The sequence below is a fragment of the Aquarana catesbeiana genome, linkage group LG08 (assembly GCF_042186555.1).
Source record: "Aquarana catesbeiana isolate 2022-GZ linkage group LG08, ASM4218655v1, whole genome shotgun sequence".
NCBI classification, from domain to species: domain Eukaryota; kingdom Metazoa; phylum Chordata; class Amphibia; order Anura; family Ranidae; genus Aquarana; species Aquarana catesbeiana.
In genome coordinates this window covers 254,012,514-254,026,591 of record NC_133331.1, presented here as the reverse complement: position 1 = coordinate 254,026,591, position 14,078 = coordinate 254,012,514, and the positions used below count along the sequence as shown (strand labels likewise).

Genomic DNA, 14,078 nt, shown 5'->3' with positions numbered 1-14,078 from the left:
AATGAGTTTGCATACAGTCTTTTTTAAGAATTCCCATTTCTGTTCTGTGTTTATCGATATCAATATTCTCTCCCAGTCTAATGCCCCGTACACACGGTCGGAGTATGTTCGGACATTCCGACAACAAAATCCTAGGATTTCTTCCGACAGATGTTGGCTCAAACTTGTCTTGCATACACACTGTCACACAAAGTTGTCGGGAAATCCGATCGTTCTGAACGCGGTGACGTAAAACACGTATGTCTGGACTATAAACGGGGCAGTGGCCAATAGCTTTCATCTCTTTATTTATTCTGAGCACGCGTGGCACTTTGTGCGTCGGATTTGTGTACACACGATCGGAATTTGCGACAACGGATTTTGTTGTCGGAAATTTTTATATCCTGCTCTCAAACTTTGTGTATCGGAAAATCCAATGGAAAATGTGTGATGGAGCCTGCACACGGTCGGAATTTCCGACAACAAGGTCCTATCACACATTTTCCGTCGGAAAATCCGACCGTGTGTACGGGGCATTAGACCCCATACACACTATTAGATTTTCTGCAGATTTTTGTCTTCAGATTTACCAAAACCATGTAGTGCAAGGGCCTTCCTGATTGCATACAAATTGAAACTCTTAAGGTTTGACCTCATATTATATGGTTTTGGTAAATCTGATGACAAAAATCTGCAGAAAATCTAATAGTGTGTATGGGGTCTTATGCCCCATACACACGATCGGATTTTCTGACGGAAAATGTGTGATAGGACCTTGTTGTCGGAAATTCCGACCGTGTGTAGGCTCCATCACACATTTTTCATCACACAAGCTTGTTGCTTAAAGGTTAACATTAAATGAAATCATGTTATAGTCACTGGCACCCAGATGTTCTTTTATATGAACATTGGTAATAAGCTCTGCATGGTTTGAGATTAACAGGTTCAGCAAAGCATCTTTCCTAGTAGGGGCCTCAATAAACTGGACCATAAAATTGTTTTGTTTTAGGTTTTTACATTTTTGCCCTTTACCTGTTCCAACAGTGCCATTACTCCAGTCAATTTCCGGGTAGTTAAAATCCCCCATTAATATCACTGTCCCAGCTCTTACAGCCCTTCTGTGCAAGGAGCCGAGTCCTCCTCCTCATTGACACTGGGAGATCTACAACAAACTCCAATGATAACCTTTGTAGTACGCACACCCATTTACAGTTTCAGCCACAATGCTTTAAAATCATCACACTGTCCATCGACTAGGTTCTCTTTCACACTCGCTTTGAGATCATTTCTCACATAGGGAGACTTCATTACCCCTCCATTTTACTCTGTCTTCCCGAAAGAGAACATAGCCAGGAATAATAATAGCCCATTCATGTGAAGAACAAAGCCAAGATTCAGCAATACCAATTAAATCATAGTTTCTCTCTTCTACCTACAATGTCCCTCCGATACAGGAAATACCCTGGACTACAATCGCAAGCCACTCCTGTGAGCTGCTAAATGAATAAAAAAATTGAACTATATATGGCCAGCTTTAGGTACTCAAGTTTCACTACCAACTTTGCCTACATCAGTAAAGATCAGCTGCAGGGAGATCACAGGCAACACTGGTGCTCAGTCTTTTGTATATTGCTTGTCTCCTTTGAGCATAGCTTCCACAGTCCAGGTCCTCTTTAGTCACGTTCTGAGAATGCATGCATGTCCAACTCCAGTCCAAAGCCCAGCCAAAACATTTAGGACAGAAAGTGAGGGAGAACCTTCCCAATGGGGTCACAGAGGGAAATAAAAAACCAACACAAAATTTAAATTTTCCCTACCCTGTTACCTCTCAGCACAGACCCTCATTTGTCATAAACTAGAACATTCTGGGGTGGGGTTGGCTTGCCACCTTTTTTTATATCAGCCTTCTTCTGTTTTTCATCATACCTTTTTCTTTCCACAGAATGTCTGTGCTAACTTGCCCTTTGAAGCTTTCTGCTCTGAGGACACTTCTAACCCGCAGCTTTCCAGAGTCACTAAAGGTAAGTCGGAAGTAGGGATGAGGTATGGATTCACTGTGAACCCCCCCCCCCCTCAACAAGGTTTGCAACTTTTGGTCGGTTTTCAGATTTAAGGACAGAGATGTAGCACTGCCCCCTTTAGTTTACCTGTTCAACTGCACTGCCTTGACCCTGTGAACTTTCAAACGCACCTGACACTCTGGGCTCAGACATCTTCTTCCAGGCACCTTTAAATGACACTCCAACAGAAGTCAAATAGATATTATCTTAGGTTTTATTGGAATAAAGGTATATGTAAAAAAAGAGGTTATTGATCAACTGAGTCCTGGATAACAGCCAAGACTCAGGTGAGAAATCCCCTAAATGCAGCTTAGTTAAAGTTCAACTGTACAAAGGCACAATATACATATATACATACAGTATCTCACAAACGTGAGTACACCCCTCACATTTTTGTAAATATTTTATTATACCTTTTCATGTGACAACAGTGAAGAAATGACACTTTGCTACAATGTAGTGAGTGTACAGCTTGTATAACCGTGTAAATTTGCTGTCCCCCTCAAAATAACTCAACACACAGCTATTAGTGTCTAAACTGTGGGCAACAAATGTGAGTACACCCCTAAGTCAAAATGTCCAAATTGGGCCCAAAGTGTCAATATTTTGTCTGGCCACTATTATTTTCCAGCACTGCCTTAACCCTCTTGGGCATGGAGTAAACCAGACCTTCATAGGTTGCCACTGGAGTCCTCTTCCACTTTTCCATGATGACATCACAGAGCTGGTGGATGTTATAGAGACCTTGCGCTCCTCCACCTTCCATTTCAGGATGCCCCACAGATGCTCAATAGAGTTTAGGTCTGGAGACATGCTTGACGAGTCCATCACCTTTACTCTCAGCTTCTTTAGCAAGCCAGTGGGGGTCTTGGAGGTGTGTTTGGGGTCGTTATCATGTTGGAAAACTGCCCTGCGGCCCAGCCTTCGAAGGGAGGGGATCATGCTCTGCTTCAGTATGTCACAGTACATGTTGGCATTCATGGTTCCCTCAATGAACTGTAGCTCACCAGTACCGGCAGCACTCTTGCAGCCCCAGACCATGACACTTCCACCACCATGCTTGACTGTAGGCAAGACACACTTGTCTTTGTAATCCTCACCTTGTTGCCACCATACATGCTTGACACCCTCTGAACCAAATAAGTTTATCTTGGTCTCATCAGACCACAGGAGATGGTTCCAGTAATCCATGTCCTTAGTCTGCTTGTCTTCAGCAAACTGTTTGCAGGCTTTCTTGTGCATCATCTTTAGAATAGGCTTCCTTCTGGGATGACAGCCATGCAGACCAATTTGATGCAGTGTGCGGCGTATGGTCTGAGCACTGACAGGCTGATCCCCCACCCCTTCAACCTCTACAGCAATGCTGGCAGCACTCATACCTCTATTTCCCAAAGACAACCTCTGGATATGACACTGAGCATGTGCATTCAACTTCTTTGGTCGGCCATGGCGAGGGGTATTCTAAATGGAACCTGTCCTGTTAAACCGCTGTATGGTCTTGGCCACCAAGCTACAACTCAGTTTCAGGGTCTTGGCAACCTTCTTATAGCTATAACTATTTGTTTACCATTAGCTTGCTTACTAAACCTACAAGGGGACAGAGCGGAATAAGATTCTCCCTCATAGACTTTAGTGTGGTATGCCGACATATTTGTGAACTTTGAGCAAAACCGATTCCAGGCAGCTTTGCTTACTTCTGTTTAGAGGTGAACTTCAGTTGAATATGTTAGGAGTTTTGATTTTCTCTTTGTGTCTATCGTGTAGGCATATGGGGCACTGCAGCATGTGTTAACTGGCAATGCATTCAAACTAGAGGTCCTGGTTGACCAGTGGCCAGACTTCTCTACTGTGATATGTCGTCCCTCATTGCAGGTAGGTTTAAAAAATAGCACAGATATGGGAGATTGTCGAAAGAGTTGTGTCTAAGACATGCTGCTGTTACTTTTCCTTTTTTAAATACAAAACCAATACATTGTGGATGGCAGAATACTTAAAGTGTTACTAAACCCACAACAGTAAAATCAGTCTATATATGCAGTAAAGCATGCTTGTTATACTCACTGTGGAACTTAAGGGGTTAATACTCTGCATAATTTAAAAAGGCTGTTCGAACCTGTCTTCTCTGATCATCTCCTTCTTCCACTGACTCCAAAAAATCAGCTATTTACAGAGTCTATGGAATCAGGCTGCACATGCTCAGTTTTGACCCCTTTCACACCGGGGCGTCTTTCAGGTGCTTTTGGGCTAAAAATAGCGCCTGTAAAGCACCTAAAAAAACGGATGTGAGGTTTTGGACGGAAATTGCGACCATGTGTATGCTACATCGGACTTTTGCTGGCAGAATTCCGGGAAAAGTTCCTATCCGAAAATGCATTCGTCTGTATGCAATTCGGACGTACAAAAAAATCACACAAGCTCAGAATGAAGTATGAGATGGAAGTGCTCGGTCTGGTAAAACTAGCGTTCGTAATGGAGATAGCACATTCGTCACACTGTAAATTTTTGGATCTTTTAATGCAGCGCATTCTTTTGTTCTTTATAATGCTAGAAGAATGAATTTGTTTTGCTGCTGATATTCGCACAGAGTTCTGGCAAATTTATTTCTTAATTATTTCTTGTGATCTCCTGAATAATCTTTTTTGTTTTTTAAAGCCAGATCTCCATAATAATGTTTAGAATTATTTTTTATAGTCTTCTTTTTTTTATATAATCAAGATCTCCTGTTTTTTTGATTATTTTTAAATTATTTTCTAGTGATCTCCATAATTTCATTTTTTTTTTTGTGTCAAGTTTACACAACAACATTATTATCTTGTATTTTTAAAGCTCAAGGAGGTTGGTGTTGGTGTCCCTTGTTAATTAGACATTGTATTTTTGAAATGTACCTGCCTACTCACAAACTGTCCTATTTGAAGAAAAACACATAGGCAAGCATTTTCTTATAAAAAAAAAATCTCTATTTATTCTGGCTCATAACAAAATAAAGAAGAAGGCAATGCTGGAGAAACTGCTTGAATTTGCAAAGCCTTTGTACACCAGGGCACACATCAGCTCTTTGTAACTAAAAATTGGTAGCCTGAGAAGTCCATATAATAGGGAGCACAATCTGGTCCAGGACTCCCAATGATCATGAACAGCAGCAGATGACATATATGTCCCCAGGCTGTGGTACTACAACAGCCTGCGTCTTCTGTCAGACCAGACTGAACCCAGGCCATCGCTTTCTTGTCTTCCCTGCAGCCTTCCCTCCATGCTTCCCTGCAGCCTTCCTTGGAGGCTGTGGCTCTGGAGGTGGACTTATGGCAGGAGGTGGAGGAGGAGGAGGATGGGCGAGCGCACATAAGTGCATGTTATCAGTCATTTGGCCCCTCAACCCCTTATGAAGGGCCTGAAAAATAATCTGCTCACAGATGAGGCGTTGGCCCTCCTCCATTTGCTGCAATTTTGCAGCTACATAGCAATCATAGGCCTCTTCAGCGTTGGGGGGGTGTTTTCAGGGCCGCATTAGCGTCCTTAATGAGGCCCAGTGCTGCCTCCTCCACATTACTCCCCTTTCTGGCCCCTTTTGTTGTAAGGCGGAGGGGAGGCACCTGGGATTGGGTGAGGCTACTGGGATTGGCCACCTCCTGGCTGACACTTACCCCCACCTCCTGGCTGCAACATTCCAGAGCCTCGTCCTGGCTGAGGTCTTCCTGTGTATGAAAAAGGGACATTTTTTATAGTTTTTGTTTCATCAATCACACACAATTTTCAGCTCATGACTGTTGCAAATTGAATGTTAATAAATAGAAAAGACTATCATTCTGAGCCCAGCATTTTTCATTCTTGTCACAATCATTTTTGGCCACTACTGTCTATTGAAATGTCAAACACTTTTTGTTAAATCATTCATTTGTTATCAATAATAACATCTAGTTAACAACAATAATTTTTGGACAATAAATATGTTCAAAAATACTATACCTGGCTCCAGGAGGTAAGGCCCAGGTTGGTCCTCGGAAGCCTCAGCTGGGGTTGAGGGAAGGGTGGATGGAAGTGTAGAAAGTTATTCCCTGGCTTCAATCTGGTCTTCCAGAAACCACATCATGTTGTAGTACCACAGACTGGGTACATACACATCCTTTGCTGCTGCTCCTGATATCATGGAAGCCTGAACCTTATTAAGCTCGTTCCTATACGTGCTTCTCAAGCTACCAATTTTCTTATCCACAAACTTGATGTCTGCATCGGGGACATGCGTTTTCACAAATTGCAGCAGTTTCTCCAGCGATGCCTTCCTAGCTGGTTTATTTTGATATAAGGGGTTTTTAACCTCCCACAAATTTCTGATATCCCTGTATCTGTCTATGAACTGGCCCATGAATTCTGGGTCTTTGAATTGTTTCATATATGCTGCAAGACAAAACACAAGACCAAAACACTAATATCAGGCTAAACTCTCCTAAACTTATCCCAATATAGGCCTCAATCTCGAATCAGTATAGGCCACTGATGTCCCAAGTTAAAATGTTACCTTCTTTAGAACGTTCAGCGCTTCCTCCACTCACAGATCGTAGCTTTATATACACTGCGCATGCGTGAAACTCCACCCGCGTCGCCCGCCCCTGACGTTTTTTCTAGAATATTCCCTGCTCCTTCTATTTCGTCATAGTGGGAGAGGAACATGGCAGAGACACAGCAGGTGCATAATAGCAGTAACAAGGAGGAAAGCCCGAAGCCAAAACATCCCGATCCCGCTGGAGCTTCAAGTTCTCAAATATGGAATTTTATAGAGATGGTGGAGATGGTGAACATCTTGAAGAGGGCCGACTATGATGGGAAGTATGGACCATACCTAAACCCAAATGTGGGAAAGGCCAAGATCGTGACTAAAGTTGTGAAGAGTCTGCACAGGAATTTTGGGGTACGACAATCCAAGAAGCAATTGAGGAAACGCTGGTCAGACTTGAAATTGAGGGAGCAGGATCAGTACAGAAGGATCAAGAAAGTGCTTCTAAAAAGTAAGTACTTGTCATGTGTTATTATTATTATTATTATTATTATTATTACTTGCATGCTGCTTTTCTTTACTGTTGTACAGTTTTAAATGGCAACTTTCAGGCTTGTGGGCACAGTAATTGTTCGTAGTAAACATCGTTTGTTCGTCAACTAAAAACCCTGTATCTGCCAAAAACATTGTAAACTACATTTGGTCATGCTAATTTGTCTTAAAAGAAGTTTAGGACATTGCTGTCTAGATATGTTTAGAACTAGAAAGAATTGCAAACTTGATTCAGTGTAATGCAAGAAGAGGACACTCAGCAGCTGTTTACGAGCAGCTGCGATCGCCTCAGCAGCCGCGAGGCGATCGCGGGTATGCCCGCGGCGATCGAGTAAGCGGGACCCGCGGCCCGACTCACGGAGATCGCGGCAGGCTCGCGCGCGCACACGGCGGCAAATTCAAAGTAACGTACGGGTACATTACTTTGCGCAGCCGTGCCATTCTGCCGTCGTAAATGTACAGGAGCCGGTTGGGTTAAGTTGCACTTTTTCTGTACAAAAGAACAACTACTCGCAGCTGTCCGGAACAAGGAGGCTCTCCTGTTTCAAGGCCACACCTATCAACTTTTTTCTGATTTGGCACCCCCTTACCATTGCTAAACCACGGGCCATGAAACCGCAGCCACAAATCTTGATACAGCATCAGATAAAATACACCTGGCGTTTTCCCTTCTCCCTCCAATTTACATTCCAGGGGTAACACTCCTCCACTTCTCCAGAGTCCCTACAACATCTTCTGGAATCTCTTCACTTAACGCCCCCTGCTCAACAATGCGAGACTTCGCTACCCCGGCTCGCTCAGCCGCATACCCTTACACCACCACTCCAAAGCGGAACCAACCAGGCCCTTCCTCGATTCGAAAAGGAACCCCGTCTCGCCAAGCAAGCCTTTTTGATCCGAAATCACATACATCTCGCTGAACACGTTCTGATCGTTTATTACTCTTCCTTAAACACCACCTGTGAATTTTTGGTCATACAATTAGTACCACACTGAATTGCGATATTTGTGGATCTTCTCCTAACCAAGTCACAGGGGTTTGAACTGCGGTAAGAATTCTCACTGTTATGGGACATGTCTTATGCAAATCCCTCCAACCCTATATTGGGGTACATAGGTTTTGGACACATTCCTTTTGTTTGGTTAAAATTAGTTTTTCTTTTTTCTGGTTAACACATGTCTTTAAATTGAGCACTAATACTCTGATGCTTACAAATCCCAAATGTCATATTCCCGTCCCCCCCCTTATTTTGTTTTGCTTTGATCATATGAGCACTAGCTATAGTACTTGTAAGGTTATCGATGTGATGTTCTATACACTTCAATAAGCACCTTCTCGGTGAAACAAGCCGAAACATTATTCTAGAATATTTCAATTCCTAAACTATCAGAGGCCAATCGAGAGTCAATGGAATGCCCCGTTACGTCCGAAGAGGTTCTTCTTGCTATAAAAACCCTTAAACCGCATAAGCGACCAGGCCCCGATGGACTCTTACTTTAAAAAATTTGCTTCTATCCTGGTTCCCCTTCTCACCAACACCTTTTAATGCCCTCCTTAAACAACATACCTTTGGTCGAGCCACGTTGACAGCCATCATCTCTATGATACCCAAGCCCAACACAGATTCTCTTTGGTCTAATTACAGGCCCATTTCTTTACTCAACCTGGACATAAAGATCCTGGCCAAGATTATGGCGTTACGCCTTAACCCAATTATAGGTGGTCTCATACACAAAGACCAAGTTGGCTTCATACCACGACGTCAAGCCAGCGATAACATCCGTCGCGTTATCCTACTCCAACATCTAGCTCGAACACGGCAAATCCCCATGCACCTCCTTTCTCTCTATATATGTAAGGCATTTGACACGGTCTCTTGGCCTTACCTACAATTTATATTACAACGTTGGGGATTTGGCCCCAACTTCCTGCAATGGATAAACTCCCTCTACACCCAACCGCAGGCCTACGGACTGTTTCCAAATACAACGTGGTACGAGACAGGGTTGCCCCCTCTCTCCCCTAGTGTTTGCACTAGCAATTGAACCACTAGCGGCCCTGCTTAGGGAAAATCCAAATATTAAAGGCCTAGACATAGCCTCTACATCCCATAAACTATGCTTGTTCGCCGACGATGCAGTATTATTTGTCACCTCATCACGCACTACTCTCCCAAATCTTATACAACTCTAATGCCCTGTACACACGGTCGGATTTTCTGACGGAAAATGTGTGATAGGACCTTGTTGTCGGAAATTCCGACTGTGTGTAGGCTCCATCACACATTTTCCATCAGACACACAAAGTTTGAGAGCAGGCTATAAAATTTTCCGACAACAAAATCCGTTGTCAGAATTTCCGATCGTGTGTACACAAATCCGACGCACAAAGTGCCACGCATGCTCACAATAAAGAGATGAAAGCTATTGGCTACTGCCCCGTTTATAGTCCTGACGTACGTGTTTTACGTCAGCGCATTCAGAATGATCGGATTTTCCGACAACTTTGTGTGACCGTGTGTATGCAAGACAAGTTTGAGCCAACATCTGTCGGAAAAATCCTAGGATTTTGTTGTCGGAATGTCCGATCAATGTCTGACCGTGTGTACGGGGCATTAGACAAATTTGCTCTAATATCAGGCCTGGAAGTTAACCAGTCCAAATCTAAGGCTCTCAACGTGTCTCTCCCACAATCAGAACTCGAACACATACAAGAATTCTTCCCCCTCACCTGGTCTATATCCTCGATAGCTTATCTTGGTATTAAATTAACTAGTGATCCAGCCCATTTATTTTGAGCCAACTACCTTCCTATGTTAAAACATTTAACAGCCTTACTAGAATCATGGCGACCGTTATGTATCTCATGGCTTGGTCAGATTGCGGCCATAAAAATGTCACTGCTTCCAAAACTTCTCTATTTATATAGAGTCCTCCCGATCCCTATTCCCTCTTACTTCCACCGAATTATTCAGACGCGAGTGTCCAAATATATGTGGGGTTCCACTAGACCTAGGGTGTCTAGGGCCATACTACTTCGTAGTAAGCTCAATAGGGGGTTGGGGCTACCTAACTTTCTGAGATACTATCACGCGGCCCAGCTAGCCCAGATCACTCTCTTTCATGCAAAAACTGAAATACCACTATGGGTTAGTCTGGAAGCTATTGACCTTTACCCCCTCACTGTGTCTAACCTACTATGGTTACCCTCCTCAACCCGTGGTCCAATAAGTAACCCCATTACTGGGCACTCCCTTAAGTTATGGGACAAACTTTGAGGCCCGTTTAAACTGATATCAGCTCACTCCCCGTTACTTTCTTTTCTAGATCACCCGAAATTTTACCCACATTAATCCAAGATCATTTCAAATCTGGCTGAGAATAGGACTATATCGCATATGCGATTTTACCTCTGGAACCTCTATAAAGACGTTCTCTTCACTACAAAACCAAGCAGATATACCCCGACAGAATATTTTAGATATCTACAGATAGCCCATTTCGTTCGCACAATTATAGGTTCATACTCTTCATTAGATGATTTCCCCATATTTGAAGGAATTTGTAACTCGGACCCCCATGCTCCGGGTCTTATTTCACATTTATACACTCATTTGACCTCTCCCCCAGCCAACCTGCCCACTTACGCTGTACAGTGGTCCAAAGACCTTGCATTAGATCTTGACGCGGAGGACTGGTCTAGTATCTGGTCCAACACAAAAATTTCATCTCACAATGTAATCGCTCAAGAAGCAAACTATAAAGTACTCATGAGATGGTATCTGGTTCCAGCTAGGATCTCTAAATTTCTCCCAGATTACCCCTCAGTATGTTTCCTTGGCTGTGGTGAGAGGGGTACCCACGTTCATATATGGTGGACGTGTCCGATAGTACAGGAATTTTGGGTTGCAATATTCCGAATGGCTTCCACCTTACTTCAACGTACCATTGATTCTGACCCTTCTGTTGCATTGCTGAACCTTATCCCCTCAGATTACACCAGATCCCAGACCCGTCTCCTCCTTCAACTTACTACAGCAGCTAAACAGATGATAGCCAGAGCCTGGAAATCCCCAAAACTGAATCTCGCCGAAGTTAAGAATAGGATCACTCAAGCCATGATTCATAGTAAAATTGAAGCAACAATTCTGGATAGGATTCCCCAACACCTTAAAATTTGGAACCCCTGGGCTGAACATTTTTTACCCCTGGACTTCGACAAACATCTTCTAGAGCCCTAGTTAGACCGCGATAACGTCAGATTAACTTAGTAGTGTTCTGATAGTCAATGCGACCCCCGACCACTCTTCTCCCCACTTTCCCTCTCTCTAGACTCTCTCTGCGTCCCCTTTTCTCTCCTCTTTTCTTATTCTCTCTTTACTAACTACCACCTTACCTACAGACACATCACTGGTAATATTTCTTATAGATTACACAACGTCTACTAGGTTTTGACCTTCTACATGTTTGCGGATTTACCTTTCATGTAAGCGTATAGATATATTGTTCCCGTTTTATCGTTACATACTGTGATAAACCCAAATTGTCCACACGTACTACTTTAATGCTTACCTTCTGTATCTTTTGTTATGACAACGATCTTAATGTCCATGTTACTAATTAGATGCACAAAAAGAAATTGTGTAACTATCACTGTTTTTTGTCACACAAATATTACCTGTTGAACTTTGTCTCCTTTTTTAATAAAAAACTTTGAACAGAAAAAGTTGTGAAGTGTGCAACATGCTAGAACTATGTGGTTCAGTTTGTAAGAAATAGGCGGAACCGGCTGGCCATTATCCCAAAGGCATTTTCCATTACTCTTCTGACTCTGGCCAGCCGGTAATTAAAAACCCTCTTCTCCGGGGTGAGGGTCCTCTGGGGGAATGGCCTCATCAGGTGATCACCCAGACCAAATGCTTCATCAGCGATAAAAACAAATGGTAGTCCTTCAGCGTTCTCTTCTGCAGGTGGCAATCCCAAGCCACCACTCTGGAGACGTCGGTAGAACTCGGTCTGGGCAAAGACTCCACCATCCGACATCCGGCCATTCTTCCCCACGTACACATGGAGAAACTTGTATGTCGCCGACACCACCGCCATCAACACAATACTATTGAAACCCTTATAATTAAAATAGTATGACCCCGAGTGGGGCGGTGGGACGATGTGGACATGTTTCCCATCGATTGCCCCTCTGCAGTTAGGAAAGTCCCAACGCTGAGCAAATTGGGGAGCCACAGTCTGCCATTCCTGTGACGTTGAAGGAAACTGTGGAATCAAAAAGGAAAAAAAAAACTTTTGCACATAGCATTGCAAGTAGATTAGACACAAACATTTTTGGCCAACATCAGTAGAAACATTTATTTTAAGGAGTATTTAAAGACCAAAATATAAGGTCCACTTATCAGATTCCTCACCCCCTCTGATGGACCATTGTAAAAAATTTAGGGGGGGTTATAAATGAGTTTTGGACCCAAAAAAAAAAGCCTCTGGCACTCTGCCTGAATTTAAGGACAACAATAACATTTGGACACATTTTAGGGAGTGTTTAGGGTAAAGCACTACAATGGAGCTGACAAAATACATTAAGTGACTAGGCTAGGTGTATATGGGCTCAGGATAGCATGCTGGGAAGGTTAGTGAAGGCAAATATGCATGAAGGACAAAAAAGGAGCATTAAAAGCTTACAGTATGCATGGGCACAAATGGGACATTCACAGCATATTACAATCATGGTAATTAGGGAATGATGAAAGAAATAAAAAAAAATTAGCATACATTAAATACATAGAATGTGATGTTAAAGGAGAAAACTTACCCTAATATAGTCCTTCTGCAGGACCTGTATGATGGCAGAACAGGTCTCTGGAATAATAATCCCCAGAGCCTGGGGGGAGATGCCTGTAGAGAACTTGAGGTCCTGTAGACTTCTCCCCGTCGCCAAGTACCGCAACGTGGCGACTAGCCTCTGCTCCGGAGTGATGGCTTGCCGCATGCAGGTGTCCTGCTTGGTAATATAAGGGGTCAGCAAAGCCAACAGATGGTGAAAAACGGGGTCCGTCATCCGGAGAAAATTCCTGAAATCAGGGTTATTCTCCTGGATCTCCCGGAGCAAAGGCATATGAGAGAATTGGTCACGCTGGAGCAACCAATTCTTGGTCAATGAACTCCTCCCCACCTTGTTCATAGACTGGGCTTGGGTCAAAGCAAGAACCCCAACACCAAGCCCCACATAGCACGAACTCTACGACGAGCACATACCCGCAACATGGCTTCAAAACGGTCGGCTGGTCAGAACGAACTAACGGAACGCACTGAAGAACAGAAAGGCCTGTGAAGAGCGAGCTAAAAATCAGAAACGAGCAGACAAGGACGCACTGAAAAACAGATATGAACTGACTACATGCACTGAAAACCAGATACAAACCCACAAGCACAAACTGAAGAGCAGTAACTGACTGAAAAGCACAAGTCTGAAAAGCGCGATTCGTCTCTCACTAACATGAGATAAACACGAGATTAGCAGAAGGAGCCCAAAGGGTGGCGCGCTGTGTACTGAACTTCCGTTTTCTAGTCCCGTCGTACGTGTTATATGTCACCTTGTTCGTGACGGTCAGAATTTGGTGTGACCGTGTGTATGCAAGACAAGCTTGAGCGGAATTCCGTCGGAAAAACCATCCAAGATTTTTCCGACGGAAATTCTGCTCGTGTGTACGTGGCATTAATGTGTATTGCTAGAGAGGTTTTTTTTCTTTTCTTGGGAGAGTGCATGTGATCAGCACAGGGCCAATCAGCACTGTCCAGAGGCTCAGGGATCCTGAAGCCTGATAGGACAATCGTGGGAGAAATGAAAACTCCTCCTACAAGCTTTCACCACACACTGATATAATTCACAAGACTGCCATATACTGATGAAAAATGGTATTTATCAGTTTATATTTACTAAAACTATTGCATCTCCATGTTCAGTGTACTGTGCAAGACTAGATATAGTG

The 14,078-nt window shown here is 43.4% G+C and overlaps 1 protein-coding gene across 1 annotated transcript in view; it reads left to right on the top strand.

Annotated features, from left to right (window-relative positions):
- Positions 1–1,897: 1,897 nt before the first annotated feature.
- The window catches only part of LOC141106729 (glycine N-acyltransferase-like protein 1), a 47,967-nt gene continuing 35,786 nt past the window's right edge, over positions 1,898–14,078 (top strand). The window contains exons 1-2 of the mRNA XM_073597662.1: positions 1,898–2,000; positions 3,804–3,911. Of these exons, the coding sequence (XP_073453763.1) occupies positions 1,923–2,000; positions 3,804–3,911 (186 nt within the window). The 5' untranslated portion in view covers positions 1,898–1,922. The remainder of the gene's footprint in view (positions 2,001–3,803; positions 3,912–14,078) is intronic.